Raw genomic sequence first — 26,261 nt, 5'->3', positions numbered from 1 at the left:
GAGAAGCATCACTGTAAATAGTCAGAATTTCACGGCTTGAAAACCAGCTTGTTGTTAGTTGATATCTTTCCAGGTGAGCAGATCTCACCTTTGAAATGTCATTGTATTTTGTAGAGGTCAGAGTTGATGCCGGATGTTTACCCTCTGCTATGTAGACTTTTGAATTTTGATAAATACCATCCTTTATTTCCCAAAGACAGGAATGTCCTCGGTACCATTGATTTACTTGTGTTCTGTAAATTATTGAACTTTTTTCGCCAGTGAAGTAACTTATTTAAGTTGGATGCATTCCAACTTGTGCAATGCGGAACGTTGATATTCCATCATTGAAGGAAGAGTCTGGTTTAATACCAGGCTGTATTTTTCACATTTTATGGCCACATTCTGAATTGTTTTCAATGGTAGAATTGCACCCGCCTTGGTACTTGAAATGGGATAGAAGCCTTATCTAGGAGGATGAAATGGGTTGGGGTTACCCTTAGACTAATCTCTGGGTTTCCTGTTCTGCAGACCTAAAATTTGCAGTTTCAAAGAACTGGAAACTCACTTGCGTTACTCACTTCTGGACCAATTTGATGTTGTCTAACCTTTAAAATTCACAACAAGATGACACACTTGTGAACTTCTTCCAGCTACATCTTTTATCCATTTTTTCTCAGCTAGGTGAAAACTTGGAACTTTTTTTTTCCAGAAGCAGGATGGGACCCCTGGGTATTGTTATCTACAGTGTTTAAAAACCAGGAGACCTGGAAGGTATACATGTTTCTGAAATTCAGACAATGGTTTAAAACAATGCTCAATGTTCACAATGTGTCTTTTTGTCCTAATGAAGCAAGACTCACTCAATTACCAATTCTTGTTTTGTAAGAAAAACATCACAAAGCTATTCAGAGTGTTTTTCCAATCCTTGTGCAAAGAAAGGCAAATTGGAAGGTTTCAGATCAGAGGGACAGTCTTTTTATTTGAAAGTTGAAAGTTTGTCCCTGTAACACAACTCATTGAATTCTATTGTACACAACAATTACTCTGCCATCGGCATACAGACCAATCTTTGTTTTCCAAATCGGCATGAAGTGAACAAAACTATGTCAGACAGGGTTTTTATTTGGCAGTCCATTGGCCACTTTTTCTCTCTTTTCATTATTCTGAGAATTGTATTGCACACCACCAGAATGTTGTTCTGTTAACCTTACAATATAATTTGATGTCGTTAAATGCCTGGAAGTTTTAATATATCAAAAGCTGTCCTGTTACTTTCAGCTTTGCAGTGTTAATAATCTTTCTGAATTCGTTCTCATAGAATCCTTTGATTGGTACATAACAGTGCAGTGTAGAAAAAAGTTCAAAATAAACAAGAAGATGACCAGAGTAGGTAAATTCAAGATGTTGCCTGGTATCTGCTGCCTTGCCTTTGATTTCAGAAAACTAAAAATTTGAAATCATTTCGATGATATCATTCTATAATTCATATTCCAACACAAAAAAGCAATATTTATGCAGTTCAGAGTATATTTTCAGTGAATCAGAATTGTATCTGAAGGCTATGTCTGAAATATTTTGGATTGGCACTTTGGCCATTTGTTAAAAACAAGGAAATTTTCGCTATGTTGGAAGAATTTGGTAACTTACTGAAATCCTAAAGCACATTGAAACACTGCAGTTTAAACCCTTCCACCCCTTTTCTGAATATAGAGGCCCAAGCTTGCCACAGAAAACAGTACGGTACCAAATACAGTGGTTTCACAATTGGATTCAAACTCACAACGTACGGTACCCAGTCACCTAGTGCAGAAGCCACAGACAAAACCACTCAAAAAGATTAGTTCAATAACCAAGCTACATGTAAGTTTTTACACAATTTTTCTGACTGTGACCCCTACACCAGCTGTAGAGATTGTGAAGCAATCACACTCGTATGCTCACTATAAGTTTATTAAAGCGAAGCAAAGAATACATTGCTTAAATTCTGTCCACCAGCACAGCTATCAACTTTTCATGGTGGTGAAAGGACTATGGCGAATAGGATATTTGCATGGCAAAACACTCATTTGTGGTCAGTGTTTTTATTAAAGATTTGAATTTCCTCCACCATCCTCCTCAAATCATCTGTGAAATTTAAAGTTTTGAGAATGTTTTGACTTTGGCAGCTGTATCTGTAAGACTTTTACCAAAGTTTTCTCAGTTTGCCCAGAGCTTACAAAATGTTGGAAAGGTAGAAATCTTGCCTTGTAGTATATTCAGTGACTTAAAATGGTGCAAGGTGCATTTCATTTCCACAGTGACTACAAATCTCAGAATACAAAACAGCTTTACCAAAAGTAGACTAAGTGTATTTTGGACCTTTTTCACGAACCATGGTTTGAGGAAAGTAGTTGACGATTGTTTACAATGTGTACCATCACGATAGTGTATGGCAATGCTGCCTTAGTTTACCCCTAATGCCCTGTAAACAGGTCCGCACTCACCATCGATAACAGAGGTTTCGGGACAAACCATTGTAGTGAAAGGGTGAGAGTTAAACAACAACAAATAATTGACTGATGGCATTTCAACTGTCTGGGACACAACTTGCCATCCAGTCTGAGTTGATATATTTTACAATTGATCACAATCAGCACGTCTTTATATGAATTATTCAACCAGACATCTTGAAATGTCACCAGTGATATTTAGAGAGATTTGTTTTTTCTATCTTTCCACACTACATAAATTTTTAAGTTCCGCAGACAAGTCACTAGACATAATATTTTGATTTGGTGACACCTACTGGATGTACCTCCTTACATTCATCATATAATCAGGCTGGTTGACCTTTACAGGGTTATTGACTGAAATTAAATGTCATGGTTTGACGCCATGGAAACCAATGTAATTTACTGTATGTCCTTCTATCTTGTGTTTATACAGCAATGCATGCTGGGATTGCAGGGCTAAGGTTCTTGCCATGGAAAGTCTGACTGTAGTTTTGATTGTGTGATACAATGCCCTTTGATGCAATGCTGGTGTGCATATAGAAACATCATCATGAATTTTTTTTGTCACTATTAAGAATCAACTTTACTCTTTTCACACAGGTGGCTGTATCAACACCAAACTGTAAACATGATGTAATAATTTTTCGGAAACAATTCTCATGAAGTAGAGATTTTTGATGCCAATAGCGGACAGCATGACTGATTTCAAAGATAAAATGTCTTGAAAATACAAATACATCATAAGATTCACAAGATTATAGTTTCTTTCATAAATTAACTTTAAATTGTTTTTTTGTAAGTAAGCTGTTACTGATTTCTGTACAGTAAACAAACACAGATGTATGGCCACATCGTCAACTAGTACTGTACGCTTCTTCATTTCAACATCATAGTGATTTTTCTATTGTCATGACAACACCACATGTCATAACCATGGAAACTGATCTTTTGCACCCTCCATCTATACCAAGTGTAAATTAGGATATGCAAATTAGTTGAGGTATTGTGGGGGGTGTGGGGGTGTGTGTAAACAAAGGATATTGGGAGAAAGTCTTACATGGTTTTTCTATTGAATAAAATGCTGTACAAGGTGGGGGGGATATGGTATGAGGTATGAACATAGTGATGATAAAATTATGCTGAAATGACAAAGAATGAAAAGGTTTTGTATGTGCGTTGAGCTAAACTTGAATAATGAGCTTTGACTTGGGGAGGGATTGAACTTTGACCTCTCACCTGAAGTGCCCTTTGTTCCACATGTTCACTCTGTGAGGTCATGTGTTCCACTTGCTGTTCAACTGACATAATGTTTTGTCGGTAGTCACCAGCCACTTTACGATAGTCCATGGCGTGTTCCAACTCACCAACCACCCTAGACAGTTCAGCATTCAGGTCATTGACATGCTCTGAAAATAAAAACAAACATAATTTTATCAAGTTAATATAATAGTGTACACATAAGCAGGCTGAGTTGACAAGCTGAATACTGTGTATCTTAACATGCTTAGGGAATCGAACAAGAAATTATGGTTGACATAAAGAGCAGAAATTGAGCAAAAGTCATCAAAAGTTAAAACTACTGGTCCTTTAATATTATAGTGGCTGTGAAACTTTGAAACTCTACTTGAAATAGTATACAGAAATCTTTGGTTAAGAAGTCCAGATATTCCAAATACTGTGATGTTTTCTTTCAAATGCAGCATATGGCAGGTGCCAGGTGGTGACATTAAAGTTGAATTGAAATTCCAAAAACACTTTTCCATTGAAAATACAGCACTCATAAATGTTTTACAACAACTTTTATATCTTCAGTTTTAAAAAAACACAAATACCGAAATCCTTTCAGGGACTTTGAAGTGTTCGCTATAAATTGTACAAATGTGTTTCTCTGATAACAAGCCGACATATCCACAAAGCTGATAAGAACAAGTGTTAAACATAAATTCTTTGGAAGCGATTTCTTTTCATCTTTGAACAATGATTTACCGGCTCCAAACACGAACTCCTTGAGAAGAAAGGCCAGGTCTAAGTAAACCTTTCTATTCAAGAACATTTGGTTCAAAATTGAAGTATCTAGTTGATGGATTCTGAAGCTGTAGTTATCATTTGAGTGGGTATATGTCTATAGGTACATGTATATGTCTATGGGTATATGTCTGTTAGCACCGAGAACAAACTCTTTATACATGTAGCTCTGGAACAGTCAAAAAGGTCGATGCACTCTCAGAAAGGCTCACTTGACACAAATGTAGGAAGACTTTAGATGTGCCTCATTTCAAATCTGCTTTCCTGAAAACATTAATTAAGTTGTACTAACATGTAAATTACATTAGGGAATGAAATTACTGTCAATTTTTTCGTTTCAGAGAACAGAGATTCAAATGATAAATGTAATATTTCCTGAGTGACAATAAAACCTCATGTTTCTTCACCTTCTTCTGGCTAATATGAAATTGTTATATGCAATGGCTACTCTGAATTTTAACTTGTGTGGTTTGATTTCAGTCACAGCTGAGGATTTCATTCCAATTTAAATAGCAGGCTAAAAGTGTTTTAATTTCATAGTTGCTGAGGGTGCTCATCACCATAGTTACCCAGCTAGGTAGGGGTTGCCATAGGTATCTTTTGAAGGGTCATCTTCTTTGATGTCATTTCTACGGTAACCTTTACAATGAAAGGGGTATTTTCCATGTAACTGTCCTTACTTTTTTTGCCAAGGGTGTCATATTTATGGTTATTTTTGTAAGAGTTGCTGACCTAGGGTGTCATTTCTATCATTACTCTTCTCAGAGTTGCTGACCTAGGGTGTCATTCCCACAGTTACTGTTCTAAGAGCTCCTGACGTAGGGTGTCATTTCCACGGTAACTTACCTATGGGGGTTTCACTACCATTCTGACAGCTAGCACTTCCACTGCCTCCACTCTGACTGATATTGCTGGGTGGTGTACACTCACTCTGTGAATACTCATCCTCTTCCCTGTCAATATAGACAACATGAAAAAAATTATCAAACACATCTCCTTGGTAACTCATTGTCAAATCTTGTTCTCTTTATCAAACAAGTCTCATTCAAGTATATTTTAATACCAAGCAAAGAGATGGTCAATGTTTTAAGAACCAAAGTATCGTTTATCTTTCCATTTATGAAACTGCTCTGAATCTGATATACCAGCTAAATACTGTAACACAACTTGGGTGGGACTATGGAGACAGATTCATATGTTTCCTGTCTGTAACAGAAATGCAGCATTTGTACATCATTGTATTCTGCATCTAGTACTGCTGTCATTGTGTCTCAGTCACATGCAGATTTGTCTGGTCTTGTTTCACACAGTCTCTTACATTTTTAATATTCCCATTTTTCTTCCAATAGCTATGACAGTTCAGTGACTCTATTTGGAATCACAGGGATACAGCGTCTGAAATTTTGTCAGCTGTAGCTATTGATTGACAACAAAATTACTTGACAGCTATACTTCTATTGCAAAGATGTTCAGGCAATAAATTATACATGCACGATTTGTAGAGTTCTAGATACATGTGACAGTTGGCAAAATTATGACAATATTTCTATTAAAATTGGTAACTTCTAAAAGTTACCATGGTTACCACCTAGTTTACAATGATAACACTTGCTGTGACAATACAATACAGTCGCACTCTGGAAAAGCAGCAATTTTTTCATCAGACTTTCCAAACAGTTCATGCATTTTTTGCTTTCATGGAAAGAGTGGATGAAATCTGTGAAACTTTCCATCTCTTTCTGTGATACGCTGTCATTCAAGGCAAATACCAGTATATGCAACAATACAATACAGAACAGAGTTGGTTTATCTCACCTGAATACATTTCCCTGTGATCTGTCTAGTTTTTTATTCAACTCTGCAATCACACTGTGAAGCTCTATAATCCTCTCTTCGTATCTCTGTGCTTGCTGGTCCTGCCTCTCCTCACTGTCACGTATCAAACGTGCCCTCTCACCCTGTCAAAATGAAACACCCCATTTCTATGGATATTGGCCATACATAAGTGCCATTCCAACCAATCATAAAGATTGTTACATTCTGACATAGGAAACTATAACTCAGAGCATGTAAAATACAGGTGTAACTTGATATCTTAAATAGTTTGTAACTTAATAAAAAGGAAAAAATTTGGTAAATTTAAAGTAAATTTTTCAATCACTCTGTACGATTTATTTAATAAAGTGCCACGCGTAGAATTCTAAAGAGTACATCTGATTGGTGGTTACTATAGTAATTGAGAATATTAATGTTTTATACACCAATGGACATGCTAGTTGCATTCTTGGTTTACATACCTGTGTTTTGGCAAGCTTCCTCTCCAAGGAATCTCTCTCTGCTGTCACATGTTGTAATCTGTTGGTGAGTTCGATGATTTCTCCTTTCAGAGAGGCCAGTGCAGCCAGATGTAACTGTAGATGAAACAGAAAAGGTGCACAGCAAAATTAGCATATAACTGTCACAATACTGACATTTGATTGGTGAATGAGAAGTGACTGGTTTTCCTTCACAGACGTGACAAGGAGCTAAAATTTTAACTTGAAAACAATATCATTAGTGCTGAAACAGGATGATGATAATATCTGCACTGAGGATTGGACACTGCAAACATGATTGTGATTGGCTAAAAAGATGTAATCGTCACAGATCTGATTCTTTGATAGCCAATCAGAAAGATATCCTTCTGTCTTTACATGTACCGGTATAGGTATTTCCAGTGTTTAACCCTTACATCTCTACTTCGAGAATTTCAAACCAAGAGATCAGACTAGAACACAGGTGATGAAGGCACTGGTTTTGCAAAGCCTGTTGGAGCATGGTGCTATGTGTCGATGACATCGTTTTTGTGATGGCCTTGCAAAACCAGTGACAATTTATGATTGAGAGACACTTCAAATTAATCCTATTCTTTGATAAAGTGATTTACTGGTGGAGTGAGAAGTGACTTGACAAAAGATCCGTGTACGGAAGTTGAAACCTCAAAGCTGTGCCATACATAATGCTACATGTGGGTGGAAGATGAGTGTTGATGGATCAGTGCACAGAGGAAGTCACAGGTATCGGCTTGAGATGTCGAATTCAAAAGTAAAGTCCCAGCGGAACAGATCTTCATTATCTCTAGTATCCTCTCTGATCAGTTAGAAACAATATCAAAACACTATTAAGCTTTGGCGGAACAACGGTTAGAGAGACACAACACCCACTCAGGGATTAATCTGGTTTTTTGTCTCATCACTTTCGTGGGAAAATGGATTATCCCTGGATGGCATTGGAGATACTTGTACCTGTAACATATCCCGTCACTTCTGTCATTTAAGATGGAATGCAGTGTCAACTACTTAGTGGATGTTGAACAAAAGTCTGCCAAACAACTGATTTATCCTATACCCCATTTTCAAGTGTACCAACATTGCAACAGAATACAATGGGCTAGTACCAAATGCAGGGAAATGTGTCTCTGTCAGAAAGGTCAAAGTTCAGATACCACGGCTGATACATATGGACAAAACAGTTAACGTTTTTGCCAAGGCAGAACTAAAATAATATTGCTGAGTTTGTTCAAAAGTCAATGCAGCACTGTTTGCTTTTTCCTTTGTACTCCCCTGTCTTTTTTGAAATTTTGGTGTAACTCTACACATTTCACTTTAGGGGGTTGGCTCAATTGTAAATACATGGGGGTCGCTGGGTCAAACGGTGGCTGAGATGAAAGAAAAGTTAATTCTGCAATCAGAAAGAGTTTTAGAAGTCAGTGGTTTGACTTAACTGAATCAGAAACCATTACAAGAGGGACTGTGACCTCTGAATTACTTTTGAAAGAAGTATTCTTGTTGGGAAAATAACTGTGAAATTGTGATTTTGGGGTATCCATGGAAACCTCAAAGACTGTACAAATAAACATCTAGGATATGCTCAGCCAATCAGAAACCTTTGTTGAAATTAAGACGCGTGAATAATTTCTTGTTTTGCGCACAAAGGATGTACGATTGAAGATGTTAGTCTGCCTCGGTGGCGAATGAAAGCTTTTGAAACTTTGCTAAGATAAATCTTGTATTCTTAATGACATTATCAGTACTGAGTAGTGACTGGTATTGTCAAATCAATGGCTGAGTTCTAGTCTTGTTTTGTTGAAGATGTTGTTGGCCGATACAGTCATCTTTGATGAAATGGCAAATGTTGGAAATATCAGAGGTTTGTTTAGTGATATTCCAGGTATTGGTGACACCTACCGTAACTCAATGAAACTACTTACTGCGTTAAGGTGGTTGGAAAGGCTAGAGCGTCAGTTATAAATTTCAACAAAACTATTAAAATATAAAAGTAGTCAACATTCTCTGTGGAATAAAAAAAACTAGACATTTGGGCACAAAGGCATTGCAGAGTTATAGCCTGTTAAAACTTCTGAAAAACTGACCAAATATGAAGAAGTTGGGGAGTCCTTAGTGTATTAACTATGGTAGAGGTCCCCTAGCTTTTAATAAAATGTTTGAAAAGGGAAAGTCATTATTTGCTGTTTTTCAGGAAAGTTTGACAAGGCAGTGCTGGCATTAAGAGTGAGTGACTGCTATTGTAAATGCATTTTTAGATTCTTTGAGTGTCAAAGAGGTGTCAAAAGTGAGATTAACAAAAAAAAACTGCTCTATGACTTCAAACGAGGGGTGAAATATGGCTTGTTTTCAACATTTTTGACAGAATGACAGTTTTCCTACATAATTGTATACCAATTTAATCCAACTTTGAAATGAGATATGGACATGGAATTTTTACAGCCTATTAACAAGGTTACAGATAAGATTTGTACGGCACAATTTTCCTGTATTTGAAGTACTTTTTGAAAAATCACATTTTGAAATTTGAAAGAATTTTTAATAATTTTTTGATATATAAACCCATGTAAAATCATAAAAACAAATTTTATTTACAAATCCTGCCGTACAAATCTTACAATAAATAGTGTCAACATATTTATAACTAATTTGGTAATATTAATACTATCCAATTATTATTAAATTCAAATATGTAAAAAAATATGAAAAATTCAATTTTAATATTTACTGGTGTCATATTTCAAAATCATGGCTGCAAATATACAATTTTTATATTCTTTGGAGAAAATATGAACTAAGGGAGTTATCCTGAAAATTTGAACTAAATATCTTGATTCTAACACTTGAAACTTGACATTAACTCTGAGAAAAGAATTGGTGCAAAAATAGCCTTTCCAACCACCTTAACATTTGGCTTTTGCAGAACACCTTTTGTAGGCTGTAGTTATGTTATTTATCAATTTTTGACAACATTAAAGTTGGATTAGAGTTGGCAATGCTAACACTTACATTAAACCTATCAGACACGTTACTTTTCAGCATTGTTGCTGTGAAAGTAAAGGTGTGAATTTGGTTAACAGGGAAACACCCCTTTACTGTCTATGGGTTGATCTATTGGACAACTTGCTTTTCATGCTGTGTTGCTGCTTTGACCAACTTTACAAGTGTTACAGTACCTGTAGTACTGGTAGTATGTTAAAGTTGTTAACCCTTTGAGCACCAAAGTCAATTTTTATCGCCTTTGGAAAATATACTCCAGTCCAATTTTTTCAGATTTTTGTCAAAATTTTGATAAAAAATTGTGGCTAAGTAAATGTGATGTCCGTTTGCTCCAAAATTATCAAAACAAATACAGGAAAATTCATAAAAAATGGTAAAATGTTGCACTAAAATTTTGATGGGAAAAAATTACAGCACTCAAAGGGTTAAAAATGTGACAGTACAGGTGTGGATATGGGGATGAATTAACTTCAATGTGTATAGTTTGTGTATTTCACAGGACAGATCAAATATATCACATGAAATATTGTCTTTAGAGTTCACTCCTTTAACTGCACTGCACAGAAACGTCAATTCTTCTCAAAGTATTAACTCTAAGTATTTGCATTTCACTACACTGTGTCATCACGGTCTCTTCATCAGGAACTGTGATGTCATACATGTGTAGCTGCCTCACCCTGTATGAAAGGACATTATTTTTTATTTGAACTGAGAACAGAGTTCAAGTAGCATGTGTGGAAGGAAGGTCTTAGTAGATTACAGACACATAGTACCTCCCCAAAGTTGACACAACATCTTAAGAAGTTATTCCCAACAAACCGAATGCCAATGCAAACTTTCCTCTTCCTTGAGACTACACCAGCAGTAGACACTGAGAATACACAACACAATGCCAAAACATGTTTTTTGGGACCAGCTATCCTTGACACCTGAAATTTCAAAATGTCAACTTAGAGAGATCTTCAAGCCTTCATAATGAATCCTTTCCAATCACTTTTCATCAAACTCTTTAAAAACTTCATATGTAACACATCTAATCTCAAATCTCACAATAGTTCTCTATTTTTCAGAAATCATTCTTCACAACAGTGAAAATTTCCAAATCATTGACCAAATGTTGTTGCCTTACAGAGTGCAAGCACTCTCAAACCTTTCAGATTTCTGATCTCTTTTGAGTTCATTTGAAAATTCTTTAAATTTCCCTGAGTCAGCTAAACACCATCATACCAAAATTTCCTGACAGGCATGTTAATCTGACTTACAAAGGCAAGCCTTTCTTCTATTGAAGGTGAAGTGAGATCTGTTACAACACAGGGACATCTGTATTGTATTTTTCTGTTTTTAATATAACTTCATTATCATTTCAATGACACAGTGTATCATATAATTATTGTACTACCATATAAGGCATAACATAAAATATTTCATTCAAGAATTACACAACAAAATTAACAAATACTATGAAAACATGCCAAAATATGACAAAGTGGATTTAATGTAATGAGTATAAAGGCCAGTCTTTGTGTGATAATGTCTTCTTGCAAAGGTCAACAACCTATTGACCACAAACTTTTCAAAAAACATTCACAATTTGATGGGCCATTGCATTACAACAATTAGACAAAGCAGTGATAGTCTTCATCTCTCAACTTCTTTGAAAGTTCTGAGGAAAAAAAAACCTTTAACTTTTGTTTGGTATATTTGCTAAGTGTGGATAAGCAAGGCTTAGGCATTGTATGGCTTCTCAGAGTTAAATACAATAGTCGCTGAAAAAACAAAAACTTGCAAAGACACACTGGGTAGGGTATTTCCTGTCATATTTATACAGTTGTTGACTTCAGGGCCGTTTCTCAATGATCTTGTCTTTGTCGTTTTGCGTTTTTAGAAACTTGTTCACCTCTAATCTCTCTTTTCACAACCCCCAAACTTCCTGCAGGGTAAGATTGACTGTCATGTCTGGTCAAGGATTAGCATAGGGCTGTGGTTAGATCCACACACTGACCATGGAAAATGACAGTGACTAAAGCCTAAATATGGATATCACTGACAGGGTTTTAGGTTCTCAATTACACAGACCAGGAAGTTCACAGTTTTGGACTTTAATAGAGAACAGACATTTCTGCGAACTGTCTAGTAAATGATCCTGCTACACAGTTCTGTCATATATGAGTTCTGGATGTCATGTCAATTTTTGCATCGACAGTCACATTTTGAGAATTGATGGACTTCCACTGATTTCGAAGTTCACTGTACAGTAGACATTTAGTGCACCAACTCATTACAAGCAGATTTATATAGACACCACCACAATCCAGACCACCGGTGTTTTACTTTCCTGTGACAGTGTGTATCTTACATTTTTTTGGCTGAATGTCCAATGAATATGTTGTTTGTACATATTTGTAGCATGATTGGTAACCTGGTTTATATTTAGAATAAACATTCTATTTTAAAGTAGTGTAACCAATACCACTTTTACTGATCAACATTACTAAAACAATTGCCACTGCAATTACTACTGCTTATAATAACTTAATTTCAATCACCTTTATTGAGAAATCCCTGAACACAATGTCTTGAATGCATCAATCAAGTCTAAAATCTCTCTATGACTTGAGACGCTCATATTTTCTGATGAACATGTCTTAATTCTAGATTCACAGTCAAATTGTTCATACAAAAACACCAAAGCAGTGAAATTGACACTACTGGTATACCACTTCACATACTTTGTCCTAAAGTACAGGATCCCTCTTGTGCCTCTACAACCTATCCTTGGAGGTCAAGTTCACTCCAAAGGTAATACAACAACACCAGTACAATCCCTCTGGGTCTCTGTCACTGCATGGAGGAAGTAGCCAAACTTGAACTCAATCCATGGTCACTATGTTAGGGTCATGTTTACACACACTGTCATCTTTTTTAAGTTGACATAATCATTTCCTGTCTTATCTTAATACACTGACAGATTTAGATAAGTTGATACAGCAATAAACACCTATATATTTTTGTAAATTCTGACTGAAACAGAATTGCTGCATTCTTATAAAGAGTTCATTTTACATTCTATGGATGTAGAAGAAATCTGCTGATACATCCATCCACGGTGTACCCCTCTCATCACAATGGTTTGGTCCAAACCTATTGTTATCAAAGGTGATAGTGGATCTACTTACACGGAATTAGGAATGGAAAGGCTTAGAATTGAAGAAGTAAACTTCATTTCAAATTATGAATTTCACCCATACAGTTGTAAATGTTGTTTTAGAGTTAAGATTGTGCCAATAAAAATTTAAAAAAAATATATCAAAACTGGGATCACATAACTTTTGGAAATTTGAATTTCACCAGACTACAATATTTTCCGGTTGTCTATGGTTTTTTTTGAAGCATTGTCAAAACAGACAAAAGTTTGAATCACAACAGAAGATGATTGTGCTGAGCAAAATTGACAGGAAATTTATCAGAGGATATTGGTTGTACAGGAATGCAAAATTGGGAAAAAAAGAATTCCCAGTGTAGAGGAGTTGACACAATGATATCAGTAGGTGTGTTGTTGACAGAGAAGTACAATGAGAAGGTGAGAACATTTTCTGAATGCAGGTGTACAAATTTAGGATTTCTACTTCCTGTCAAACAGGAAGTGACCCAAAGATACCGGTACATTGATCAGTGTTTGCAGTTAATATTCAAGAAATGTCTTGAAAGGCGTAATTTTTTAAGAGACCTTGATTAACATTATGATTTAAGAAACTGTTCACCTAAAGTGTCTGTAAACAGGTCCACATGCCACAATGACCATTGATTACAATGAGTTTGGGTCAAAACTATGGTTTGTAATGGGATCACGTACGTATGATGTACAAACAGTGAAATACATTATGTCTGGAGCATTCTAGGCTTTATGTTATGGAATGTTTCAATATCAGCACTGAAACAAAAGTAGACCAATAAAATTGCTATGCATTTATGTTGATCTACTTAAATATAGATTTGAATTGAAAAGGTAGAACTAGAAAGTTGCTGTTAATTGTATAATTCAAGACTAGAAATAGTTAAGTCTTCACTATTGTAAACTTTTAGATGTTTTAGCTTTCAGTAAAACTTGCCAAGTTCTGAAACTACCATTAAAATACAGACAGACATGGAGGCTCCAAATTTCAATATCTATCAGTGTTCATTAAATTTAAACAGAGAGATGAATAGGAGAGTACATCAAAAGGAATCTAAGTGTTTTCAGTACAATTAACATTTTCTTGGCAGAATATTGAAATAACAATTTTCTCATTTTGTATACCGAGTTGTAAAAGTCAAGGTTACAGTCAGTCTCTCTCTCTGAATGTCTCTATCATCAATCAATGTTTCCTCCAAAACCAAATTAAACTCACCAGCCGACTAAAAACACACCGCCATACATCAAAGACCTTGCCCGCTTCTTTGAGTACGCCAGCCGTGTGTGTGTGTCGTCTCAACATCCCATTATCAGCAAACACAACTTGAAATTGCTCTAAGTGGCATGCACCTTGACATTGAGAAGCAAGATACATTTACAAACACAATCTTCAAATACCTTTGACCGTGAAAGTGGCTTTTTTTCTCTGTAAGCGTACCGACTGCAGTCCACACAATTCAGCTGACAATCATTGTCACAGACATGGATTCTGATTGTGAGAACGGAACAGATGCCTGGGACACTTTCTACACATCTCAGCCATTAAGGTGGTCCATCAATTTACAAACTATCAATTACAACTCTGGTCAACGCCTTCACTTTGTTGGTCCAACCTCAGTGTTGAAAATGATGAGTTTTAACCACAGCACAGTGGTGAACACCCACATTTGCCTGAATGCACTTACAACTTCAGCACTGAAACCAAACTGTAAACAACGGCACAGAAGTCAACACCCCTACGTCCTGAAACCATCCTCCCATCCACTCTAGAAAACTTGGACATATCAAGACAAAACCTAAATTTTAACACAGTTTCTCAGAGGTAACATATAGTTGTCAAATTGTAGTTGACTCCAACCAATGACATTAAGCATTACTTTCTGTGTCACTAAGTAGAACAATAAACAGTAACACTGACTTCACAAATACCAACATCAGAGATTTAACGGCATTGAGAAAAATACACTGTCAGGGTCAGGTCCATTCATTGTTCAAAGTTTTTCTACAAAGTTTGGGAAAGTTCAGCTGCAAGCCATTGTAGTAATTAGCAGTTATTGTTCATAATATTAATTATTTATAGTAACTGTTCCCAGTTCATCCATCGACTAAACTATTGTCCCTACCTAAAAGCTTTGAATTTGGGGACTGTCTGTCACCTGTCAAGGTCCCTCCACACTGTGCCTGGAGGAAATGCATCTCACCAGTCACAGTCCCTCCATGATCAAAATCCTTGCATCCCCACTTTCATTTACAGTGGTCAAACATACCGTACAATACACTAGGATTGTACCAAAACTTTGAATTGAAGGATCCTGGTACACTTTTGATTTACTGTGGACTATATGCCTTCATATGTACCATAACATAATGCGAATGCGGTACAAGCTCACAACCCAAACACAAAGTGTATGTATTTCAGGTCAGTGAAGTTGTTTACAATTATAATAACTTTTTACAAGACGGAATGGTTTACTCACGCTCCCTCTATCTCTCTGTTTTTGTTTATGTGCTTGGACCTATTCACTTGAAAATAGGGGTGATAAGGGTCAACAATACTGATTAAACCGTAACTCACAGGAAAACTTTCATTTGCGACCTTTTTCACCTTCAATTAAAATTCCAAGCATTCTGTGAAATCTTGTGGCTTCTTACTAAAAGTAGCCCTGGTGGAATCTGTTCCATCAAAACACTTCACCGACACTTCAACTAACAACACCACACCTGTCACAAAGCTGTATATTTACAGACAGAATTTTCAAAATTCTGTCATTATTAGTTGATGTACTCTATCCAGGTACAAAATAGGAATACATTTTTTTTGAAAAAATCAGGAAGGATTCCAAAAATGTTGAAGTTGAGTCACTACCGTATGTCGGACATAACTACCTGTACTGTGCATTGTTTACAATCTAATGTATTTCTTGATTACATTCAACATGCCTCATAGTTACAGACATAACTGAGCAGACTACACGGCATAAAAATATGTTATCAGCGGCAAAATTTCTGACAAACAAGAGAGTAAAAGCCAAGTAAAAATCATACTCACTTGTAGCGAGGACACCGCTGTGGGCATTTTCATTTCACTAATCCTGCTACAAATATTTTCAGTCAAACCATGCTCTCCTTTCTACAATGTAGTACAACGTGTTGGTATGCTGAACTGAGTTACAACAATGAACTCATACTGACCAGCTGAAAGCCACCGACATATTCAAATGAGGTAATGAATATTCATGAACATGTAACCAATCAGGCTCTGTGAATTGGCCTTATGAATATACATGTAATAGTTTTTTTTTCAAACAGTTTTGAGCAGGAAACAAAGTGAAACCCACACTTTCTGACCCATTTCATCACACTGACAGCGTCAGAGTAGGGATTTTGGATTTAATTCTAGAAAAGCAACTTCTTTACGTTATTTATTTGAAAGAAAAATGCCAAGGTGTGAGTGGGGCTGTCTTCTGACACCTGCAGACAGAAGAAACCTGATTTGTTTGCAAAAAAGATTAAATGTTTATTTTCAAACCTGTCACTACTCAATGTCAAATCTTTCACATTATCAGTACGTGTCAGCACTGATTTCAAAATTCAGGAAGAAACTCAAAAATAAAATCTCAGTTGTTTTCAAAATACCATAATTTCACAGACATAACCTGTTTCTTGTGAAACCATTGTCTCACCAATATAACTATAAAATTTCACTAAGGAATTTGGAAGCCCTCCTCTGGTTTTTTGTATTCCTTGTCAGCTGTTATAATGCTAAAAGCAAACACAATGATAGCTGAGATATGCCCTTGGTAAATTTGTATGGCTTTGAAATAAACTCTTCAGGCGCCAAGTTCAATGCCGCACAAATACAACAGAGCTGAGTCATTGATATATTGTGGCTGGATGTCAGCAAGGCAAAGCAGGAAACTACCGGAGGATATTATGAAGGATTGTTCTTTCCAAGGAAACAGGAAATATCCATGGAATGTAGAAACTCACTGGAGTTGGTCACTGTGATGTGTTTAAATTTGTGATTTAATGTATCATTTACTGAGAATTTATTATGACTGACATGGAGACACTGAGAGCCAGTGTCTTGCCAACTACCTCAATGTGGCTGGTAAGTTACCGGTAGTCATTTCATCATGGTTCCTCTAAACTTTTACAACAGCCATTACACATGAAGAATGAAACTTTTTATCATACTAGTAGTTTTCAAATCCATTTTTCTATTTTTCAAATCTTAGCACACTGTGCTGAGGTAATTACCGGTATATTCATTGACAAGATTATTTGTACTTTGTTTCAAAACCATTGTCTAGTGTATGGCTTCATGGAAATGATTAAACAGCAACTGATGTTAATGTTATAAACGTTAACGTGAAGACATTTATTTCTGTATTTGCCTTGGAGATTAAGTAATAATTTAATGAAGCACTGAGTTGCAAAATTTTTCACTAGTAGAAAATAGGCGCCTTACCGTATTGCAAACTAAATCACTCTTGGAATACTGATACGTGTTTTTTTCTAGTAGTGAACATTATAACAAAGAATAACAGAGTAGGATTTTGGGGGAATATAATAGGAATTATTATGTGTTGTGTTGGAGAAAACGTCAGGGGGAATAAACCTACAAAAGTTTGGAACATAATAAAGAGGGGATGAAGTATGCATGATGAATGCTGAGGTTGTACAAAAAGGATATTTCAAAAACCACATACAGTCATAGTATTGAAACACAGCGATGGTGCCACCACTAGCTGTACCCCGTGGTTTAAGGAATCCGTGTTTATATCCTAGCACAGTGGAGGTGGAACATGCCTTTCAGAACTTTAACAAATAACATTAAGAAAACTAACTGTTTTCTGTAAATGACGAACAGGTAAAGAAAAGAGTTGACAGCCGGTTTCCAGGGACAGACTGACCACACACAGATGGCATTTAGCAAGGTTGCAAAAAAAACCCCAGACCAAAACAGATGTGAAATGGTTTGACCGCTGTCTTGAGATAAAGCTACATAGTTGACAGAAGGTGTGGGGGAAATAGCTAGGTGATGTCGGCTGGAATGTTGACCCCCTGTAGCAGTGCTAATTTTTGCCACGAACTGCACGCATTGTCTGCATTCCGCGATGCCAGGGTATCATAATGTGATTTCGACATTTACCAAATACCTGGCATGTCCATCCATTAATTGCGGCCTTTATCCTTGAATTGTTGTGCAGAAAACACAATAAATTGTCTAATACTTAATCTAGACATGTTTTTGTGGACGCCAAGCAATAAACAACATGCAGGACAGTAGCAGTCTTTCTTGAGATTTGAAAGTCAAAAATAAAGTAGTGGCTTGGAGACTCTGTGAAGAATTTCAAGACTGGTACAAACAACCTAAAGTTTCATTAGTATTGTAGATTCTCTGCATTAATCTTCACTTCATTATCGGTTTTAATCACTGGTTTGATGCCGTGTAATTACCGGCTTATCTGACCTGACATAAACAGCTGAACAGATACTCACACAGGACCACCAACCCTTGGTCTCAATCGATAACATGAACCCAAACAGATGCAAATGAGGTTATGTACCGCGGTGAATTAACTTCAATTGCCGACAGTAATTTAGTCATTATGTAATTACACGGATTAAAGGTAGTGCCTTTGCTTTGATGTTGGTCAGTGATCGGTGATGGGGCGTCAGTGATGGGGCGTCAGTGATGGGGCGTCAGTGATGGGGCGTCAGTGATGGGGCGTCGGTGATGGGGCGTCAGTGATGGGGCGTCAGTGATGGGGCGTCAGTGATGGGGCGTCAGTGATGGTGCGTCATGGCGATCAAGACATCAGGATGACACTGTAAGGAATTTAAGTTTCACGGCTGAACGGTCTCAAGATGTCATCTTTGCAGATAACTCCTTGAGAGAGGAATGTAAGACGGTTACGGGAAGAAAACCAGAAACAAAGACAGAGTATATGATTTTACGAGCGATTAGAAAGCTATTTAGAGCAACTATGGCAAAAATCAGACACACAAAAGAACTGTCAGATAGGTGATACATATCAGCTTACATTCCTGGTGAATGAAATAGAAACATTCCTGTTTTTGCAGTTCTGTGGTTTTGTTCTCACAATGTCACATCACTACCGTAGGGTGGCATTTTTGTCTCAAATTCTCAAACAAAACAAAAGCAATAGCCAAACTTTGACTGAAAATTTGGTCAGTTGTGTTGGACTATACTTTATATCAAGATACACAACGGTTTAATTTCATTGTTTTCTGGGTATGGTAAGACTTACTACGTACATTTTTCATGAGTTGGGGTTGTGAACCATTGGCTAACACTATGACAGTGTTTTTATTAAGGTCGGGTACCAAGGTAAATGTTACCGGGGTTTCCCATTCATTTTACCAGGGTTTAATACCCTTGGTATATCAATGCAAGTACCGGTAGATTAAGGGGGCAGCAGAAATGTTACCAGGGTTCCCAAATCATTTACCAACATTCCAGAAACTTTGCAAAAACAATGTATGATGAGGCATAAATGCAAGTCTGTCAGTTGATTTTTAAGGGACATAAATGCTCACCATTGTTTTATTCTTTCCAATTGAATTGCTTCGTGAAATTATCATCCCTTTCACCACAATGGTTTGGCCCGAACCCACTGTAATCAATGGTGGGTATGGACCTGTTTACAGGTAATTGAGGGTGAACAGGTTAGTTTGTAAGCTTCTTGTATTTTGCAAAAATGTTTTTTCAGCCTTATTCCGGTCAACATTTGTAATCGTTGGTACATTTTATAGTTTTTAGCAAAATATACCTGTTGACTTCACTGCGAAAAGAAATTCTACCAACAAGAAAATTGTTGAAGTGTACAGATAATTGATGTATGAAGTTTGTTGTAAGTTTAATCATACTGTCTATGGTTTAATCTTATGATCTAATAACTCACTGGTTCAACTCATCTTAGCTTGGCAATAGTAATCCACACCTTATCCACTGTTCAAAACATCCTAGGACAATACAGTTGTATCGGGACCACAGGGGTTTTCAAAACAGCCGACTCTATTCTCACAGATCTGTTTTTATCCAATCCAAATAACTCAGCAGGGAATCCCTTGTAACACAGTGGGTGATTTTCACATTTGAAAAGCTGAGTCAACTGTCTCAGAGAGAGCTTAGTACAAAATACTCTTTTACAGACACTATGGTATTGTACCTGAAGATGGACCTCCAACGCAGTACTTGTTGTTGTATACCTAACAGGCAGTGTTGTAAACACATTGAGTTGTTATCAAGCAATTGACAACAAATATTTTCTGATTCAAAAGACCCATCCTCTTCCTGGTTTTTCTCTTCCATGGATATGAAAGGATAACTGAAATGAATAATCCTTTTTTTCTATAAAGTAAAGAAAAGCCTTGAGCTCACTGGATACCTGTAATAACCAGGCATGTCATTATCATTTTCTTACAAAATATTTTCTCACAATATATAATTATTGAATCAAAAACAAACAAGTAGTTTATCTCTCTATCAATTGACTGTTATGAGGACTTGGTCCTACACACTTGACCTTTGACCCTTGTCCTGGCCAGGTCAGTCAAGAAAGGACCAGAATCAAATCATGGGATGTTTAACGGTCACTCCATTTGTGAAATGACCGTGCTTTTTTTGCAATTAAGTTGCAGTCAACTCAATACACACGTACAATGATTGTGAGTCAGGCCAGGAACGCTATTGTCACACATTATTAAAAGAATTGAATTCTGGTTTAGCAAATCTCTTTCCTACCAGCCCTGCCCTCTCCCATGAGACCTGTCCTACTTATCTGACATGCATTTTATTGATCCCTATAACTTTTCAAAGATTTTGTCTTCTATTATTCTTTCATGTCAATGTTCGTTTTCCCTGGTTTTCAAATGTGTTGAGTTTTGTCAAATGTCAATTTCTACCCATCACATCTTCAAAGGTACAAATGTTCAAAATAACCAACAAATGTAATTCTAAAAGTTCAAAAAAACAAATATCTATATTCCTGGTACTGATAGATATTGAAACAAGTACGGAATTTGTGGAATTTATTGGAGGTAGTAATAAAGTTCATTAAAAATTGTGCAAAAATTCAACATTGGAATTGTGAATAGTAACATCTTGGGAGATCTATGATTCAATTCTTCTTTTCACATTCTGTTTCCCCCATTATCAAGTCAATTTTGGTCCATTCCTACAGTTTCCTATGGCTAACTTGGACTTCTAAACCACAATACAGGGGTGAAAGATATGCCTTACAGAATGCCTATGCTAATCCTCTTTCTATTGTTGAGTACACCATGGATGATTTCATGTCTGTGGAAGGATTTAACACCTGTGTCTGTCATTTCAAAATACTTCACTCATTTTCAACAAGTACATAAGTACCTGTGTTTCTTACATCAGACAGACAGCTACGCTGCATGTTGGTTGAGTTTTATAGATTTCTACATGTAAACAAAAACCGCAATCATTTATTCGTTTTGTCTGAGTGTGTTACTACTTTGTACAAAACGGCGTTCAGACAGTGTGTATGCTCAGCTGGTAGAGAGTAGAACACTTCAAGGCACACAATTCTAGATTTTACATTGTGTGCAAATCAACACTGTGTTGACAAAGCTGCTGTTGAGAATGTCTACTAAAGATTTTGAAAATGAACATCTGTGTTTTGGTTGAGAAACGTAACACTTTCAGTAAACATTAGTGATTGCTGTATGATATCTATTGTAAATGTTTTTCACGCTTATCTCGCAAATCCAGTTGTGAAATTTGTGTATACCTATTTCAGAATAGTTTGGTCTTTAAAGTGGCTAAAAACAAGAAAGATTTTATGACAAAGTTGAAATGAGGGATTCTGGTAGCATACACGTTTTTGATGCGGCTACTGGTTTTAAATAATGGTTAAAATTAAGTAATTAAATTTTCCTGGATTTCAACTGGCAGGCCAATACCAAACAATAGGGGTTAATAAAGGCAATTACTGACCTATCCAAAGTCAATTATAAACTTCCTTAACACTAATTTGCATATCATAACATGTTTGTACACTAGTTAATTAGACAAACTAATTTCTGTCACAGATTTTCTGATGGCTGTGCAATATAGTGTGTTTATGGTTTTACAGCCAAGTTTTTCACTGATTTCACAAGTACATTTTGCATATCACAGGTAAATTTTACATGTCAAAATATTGCAATCACACCTTTTTCACCAATGCAATTCAAGAAAATATTCCAAAACGTGTCTGAATTTCTGGTCTATTTTGAGATTTCTATTTAATTAACTTGAATTTCTAACGGAAAAGTCAAATGCTAAAAATATGTCATTAAAACAGGTACTTCCTACTGATGTCAAAGTCTAATATAAGTTAGCCAGTTCACCCTTAATTCCCAATAAACAGGTCCACAATCACTATATGACAATAGATTTGGGTCAAACCATTATGGTGAAGGGGTTAAAGTCTGTACAAACTACTGAAATTCTGACAATGGAATACACAAGGATAGACTAGTTTTGTAAAAACTACAGACAATAGACAACGCACTCAGCTTTGTCTGGTCTTTACAGAAAATGAACATTTCACTTGAGGCTACGGGAAATATAATACAATATACAATGAAAATAAATCACGTATTTCATTGTGTGGGTTTTTGACTACTTTATCATCATTATTGTACTAAAAACACTTAAATTCATGGCTCATCATTTTTTCTCCAACTGAGACACTGAATAATACTACACTGAAGGAGACAGGAAATGCGTACAAAATCTTTTGAAAAGAAAGCAATTGTACGTCACAGACGTACTGTACTTTCAACTCAATGACAATAAAAAAAGTCCCGAGGATATCTTCAATGTTTATATGTCTAATAATTCATGTCATCACACAAAGGCTTCTTCAAAGAACAATTTGGTTTTAATTGCGTCCAATGTTTGAGTGAAATAATATGAGATGACGGAGACTTCACTTGTAGTGAAAAGTTTCAGATACAAACTTGTGGAGCTGATTGTCCTACAAACACCAATCTTCATTTTTTTCAATGAAGAATTCTTTAAAGTTTGACATGCTTTCGTCATTGAAAAGACCATCACGTCTTGTACAATATCTTTGCCACACTGCTTTTCCATGCAAACTATAAATCTGCCAGCACAGGATCAAAAGAGCAATCCAAGATTTACAATTCCGATACAACCAATGTGTGACATCGGCCACAGTCTGTAATGACCGGTGGTAAAGACACACAAGCACCTTGTGGAAAGAATGACTTTGGGAATGCAAAGTATTTGAGGGATCTGCAAAGTGATTGAAATTGACGAGAAGGATGTGGAGGGCTGTCCTGCAAAGTGCCGACAACGACTCCCACCTGTAGGCTAAACAATTAAACCAACACAATAAAGACCATAGTACCGTGACGGAATCCAAATTGCTACATCCATTTCACCATTCACTCCGCAGTATGCAAAAACTTGCACAGAACAAAAAATAAAGATAAAATCAGATAAAACATAAAAGTAGATGAAATTTCCTACCTGTAGAGGACTTGTTCCAATTGTTCTATTGCGGCAGTAGGCATTTGTCATGTCAGCGATGTATTCACTAAAACTCCAACAGATTATAAGTCTCAACAGGCCCACAGAGGAATCGATGTAAAAACGTTTAAAAAAGTAGCGAACAAATTATCTGCCTTGAGGGACAGCTTTACACAGGAGTTGAGAAAAGTGGAGGTAAAACAGAAGTGTGCTTTGAAAACAAACTCAGATAAACAAACTTGACCATTCTCTGGAGATAAACACACGGTTCCGACAAAGGAGGCCGCAGCGTCTGAACTTGAAATGCACTTCAACCATCTGAGGCTGTTAATCGGTTGAGTCCGTTCAACAGGAGACCCAGCCTCTCCTGACAGCTCACAGACTAACTGATTTGAAATGCAGACGTCACCACTCACACACTCCACACGATACCGCAGTGGCCTAGGCTGACATAAAAAAAACCACGGCTACAGACTGGGAGCTTTGATTGTCGGCCACCAACTCCACAACACAAAGGCAGTAGGTAAGTTCAAAGGCATTTTGTTCAATAGAAAGTTTTCACATCTTAATAAAGAAACAATGGCAACACACAATATTCGCTAATTGAGGCTATTGTACAAGGCCCAACATTGGCAAACTAGATACTTAAGCCAGAATTTTTTGCAAGTGGCTAAACATTTCTACTACGCTTTACATTGAAGGGTCATTGTAGTTTGGTTGGTCAAAAATGAGACTTTTTGCTACTTGAGCTGTCAAGAGGAATTAAAATATGTATGTTAGTATCTGATAGACTCTGATCCTGATAAAACACCAAATGTTTTTACAGAACAGTTTGAGCTGTTTCCGAAACATGGATTATCTAGTTGGATTAGAAAGTTAGAGACTCACTTTCAAATGGGACGAGATTCCTCGTCTGGAGATCGTGTGATGGACTCGGTCGCGAGGTTCGTCCCGGTCGCGAGGTTCGTCCCGATCCTGAAGATGCATGGAGAGAGGTGTACGGTATGCTGATACCGGTTACAGTGACACTTGAGTGCGTATTGTGAGAGCTGAGGCAAGGGCAGTAAAGAGAGACAGTGACGGCCCAGGACCACGGTGTGCAGTGACTACAATGACCAACTTAAACGGTCCATTGGCATTGTAGTGTCGGGGTCGGCTAATGGCACAGCCTTTTGATGTTGCCGTACCTGACTCTGATGAAGTCTTTTCAAATCACTTCCAGTCAAAGTCTATCTACTAGCCACGTCTTTCTAAAGCCTATTCAATACAGAGGACAATCTCTCCATTTCCATGCACTCCCATTAATGACCCGCCCTTTTACTTTTGTTTTTAAATTTCAATAGAGAGATAACAAAACAAAACAGACTCTCAAAAACAATTAGTTCAATATTGTTCCAGTCCATGAATATTCAACAATCTGGCCTGTCATAACAAATGCAACGGTTAAAACCCTCCAACCCCCCTTTTTTAACAACATTCATGAGTCCAACTTCACCAAAAGAACAACAGGACTCTTCCAATACTTCAAAGTTAAAGGTAAAGTGCTTCAAATGTACTTTTTACCGCTGTCTTTGGTGCCCAATTTTTTTCCTTGCCAAAAACTCTTTCCCATCCAGGGATTCTTTTTCATTTTAGTTGCTAACTCAGAATTTGTCAAAAAGGTTGATATCAGACGATGACTTTTGTGGCAAAGAACAGACACTGAAACAATATTTTCTTTCTCACAACATGCTGTGACATGTTGACACCAAAACGTCAAACATAACGTCTTTCCTCTGTTATCTGTGCTCAGTTTAGACTAATCAGATTTGTTCTGTTACCGCATACTTTCATTTTTCAAAATTACAGAGAGTTGATATTTAAAGGGAATGGGTCGTCAGAACTACACTCAAAGGTCACATGGGACCTGTACGACTGATGTAGACACTGTATCCAAGGTACGTTTTGATGAAAGTTAAACCATGTTTTGCATAATGTACATCATAAAATTTAAATCTTTGAGCTGTGTTGATGACTCCAGATATCATGAATGAAATACATTGTTTATAAACAAGACAGTTGCACACACACAGTTCCGACGACCTCCTCCTTTTAATATGGTTTAGAATCAATGTAGTGCAACTTTCAGTACTGTGTAAATTAATTCTGACAGTTAGGATTAAAACCCTGACAGTGAATGCTGTGTGAAAATACATAAATAAACTGGATAACGTTTCCAAAATTAACACCATTGCCACTTGTGAAGAACCAAAGACCTGTAATATCTCCTTGATAAAAGGTGACAGACACTTTCATTATCTGTGTCTGTATTATTTTATTTTTTTATGTGCAGTTACTAAAATGTTTCTTTGGAAACTCCACTCAGTGACACAGGTTGATAGTAAGTTGATGGAATTTGATTGGCTGGTTACCAATTGTCACACCTTTTCATTACTAAGTATTCACTTTCTCTGAAAATTCACGCCAAACTTATTGTTTTCTGTACAAAAGTATGGAAAGGATTTTATTTGAGACAAAAAAGCCCTGACTTGTTCAGAACAGAAACGCCAGCAGAAAGTCAAATCTACCTTCAATAATTGGCAGCTCCCTGTTAAATTCATGTACCACCCTTTGGGGCATAATTTTCAGCAATTTGGTCCAAAAGAGTATTTATCTCCATTTAGTTTTCACCAATCAATGAAAGACTGCCCTCAGAAAGTGGTTTAAATTGGAATAATAGTTGT

General features: G+C 36.6%; 1 protein-coding gene across 11 annotated transcripts in view; it reads right to left on the bottom strand.

Moving 5' to 3' along the window:
* LOC139123449 (colorectal mutant cancer protein-like) overlaps positions 1 to 26,261 on the bottom strand; it is a 182,765-nt gene that overhangs the window by 12,676 nt on the left and 143,828 nt on the right. For 8 of the 11 annotated variants that reach the window (XM_070689582.1, XM_070689581.1, XM_070689584.1 and 5 more), the window contains 4 exons: positions 6,797 to 6,910; positions 6,315 to 6,457; positions 5,346 to 5,452; positions 3,711 to 3,880 (listed from right to left, as the gene is read on the bottom strand). In XM_070689582.1, coding sequence (XP_070545683.1) covers positions 3,711 to 3,880; positions 5,346 to 5,452; positions 6,315 to 6,457; positions 6,797 to 6,910 — 534 coding nt within the window. Of the gene's footprint in view, positions 1 to 3,710; positions 3,881 to 5,345; positions 5,453 to 6,314; positions 6,458 to 6,796; positions 6,911 to 16,044; positions 16,193 to 23,538; positions 23,923 to 24,426; positions 24,684 to 26,261 lie in introns of those variants that run through there. The other 3 variants (XM_070689587.1, XM_070689590.1, XM_070689592.1) reach the window with 3 other exon arrangements.

The sequence above is a fragment of the Ptychodera flava genome (genome assembly GCF_041260155.1).
Source record: "Ptychodera flava strain L36383 chromosome 23 unlocalized genomic scaffold, AS_Pfla_20210202 Scaffold_23__1_contigs__length_28996876_pilon, whole genome shotgun sequence".
Lineage (NCBI taxonomy): Eukaryota > Metazoa > Hemichordata > Enteropneusta > Ptychoderidae > Ptychodera > Ptychodera flava.
Note: the sequence above shows the minus strand (reverse complement) of the source record. Positions and strands in the feature narration are given on the sequence as shown.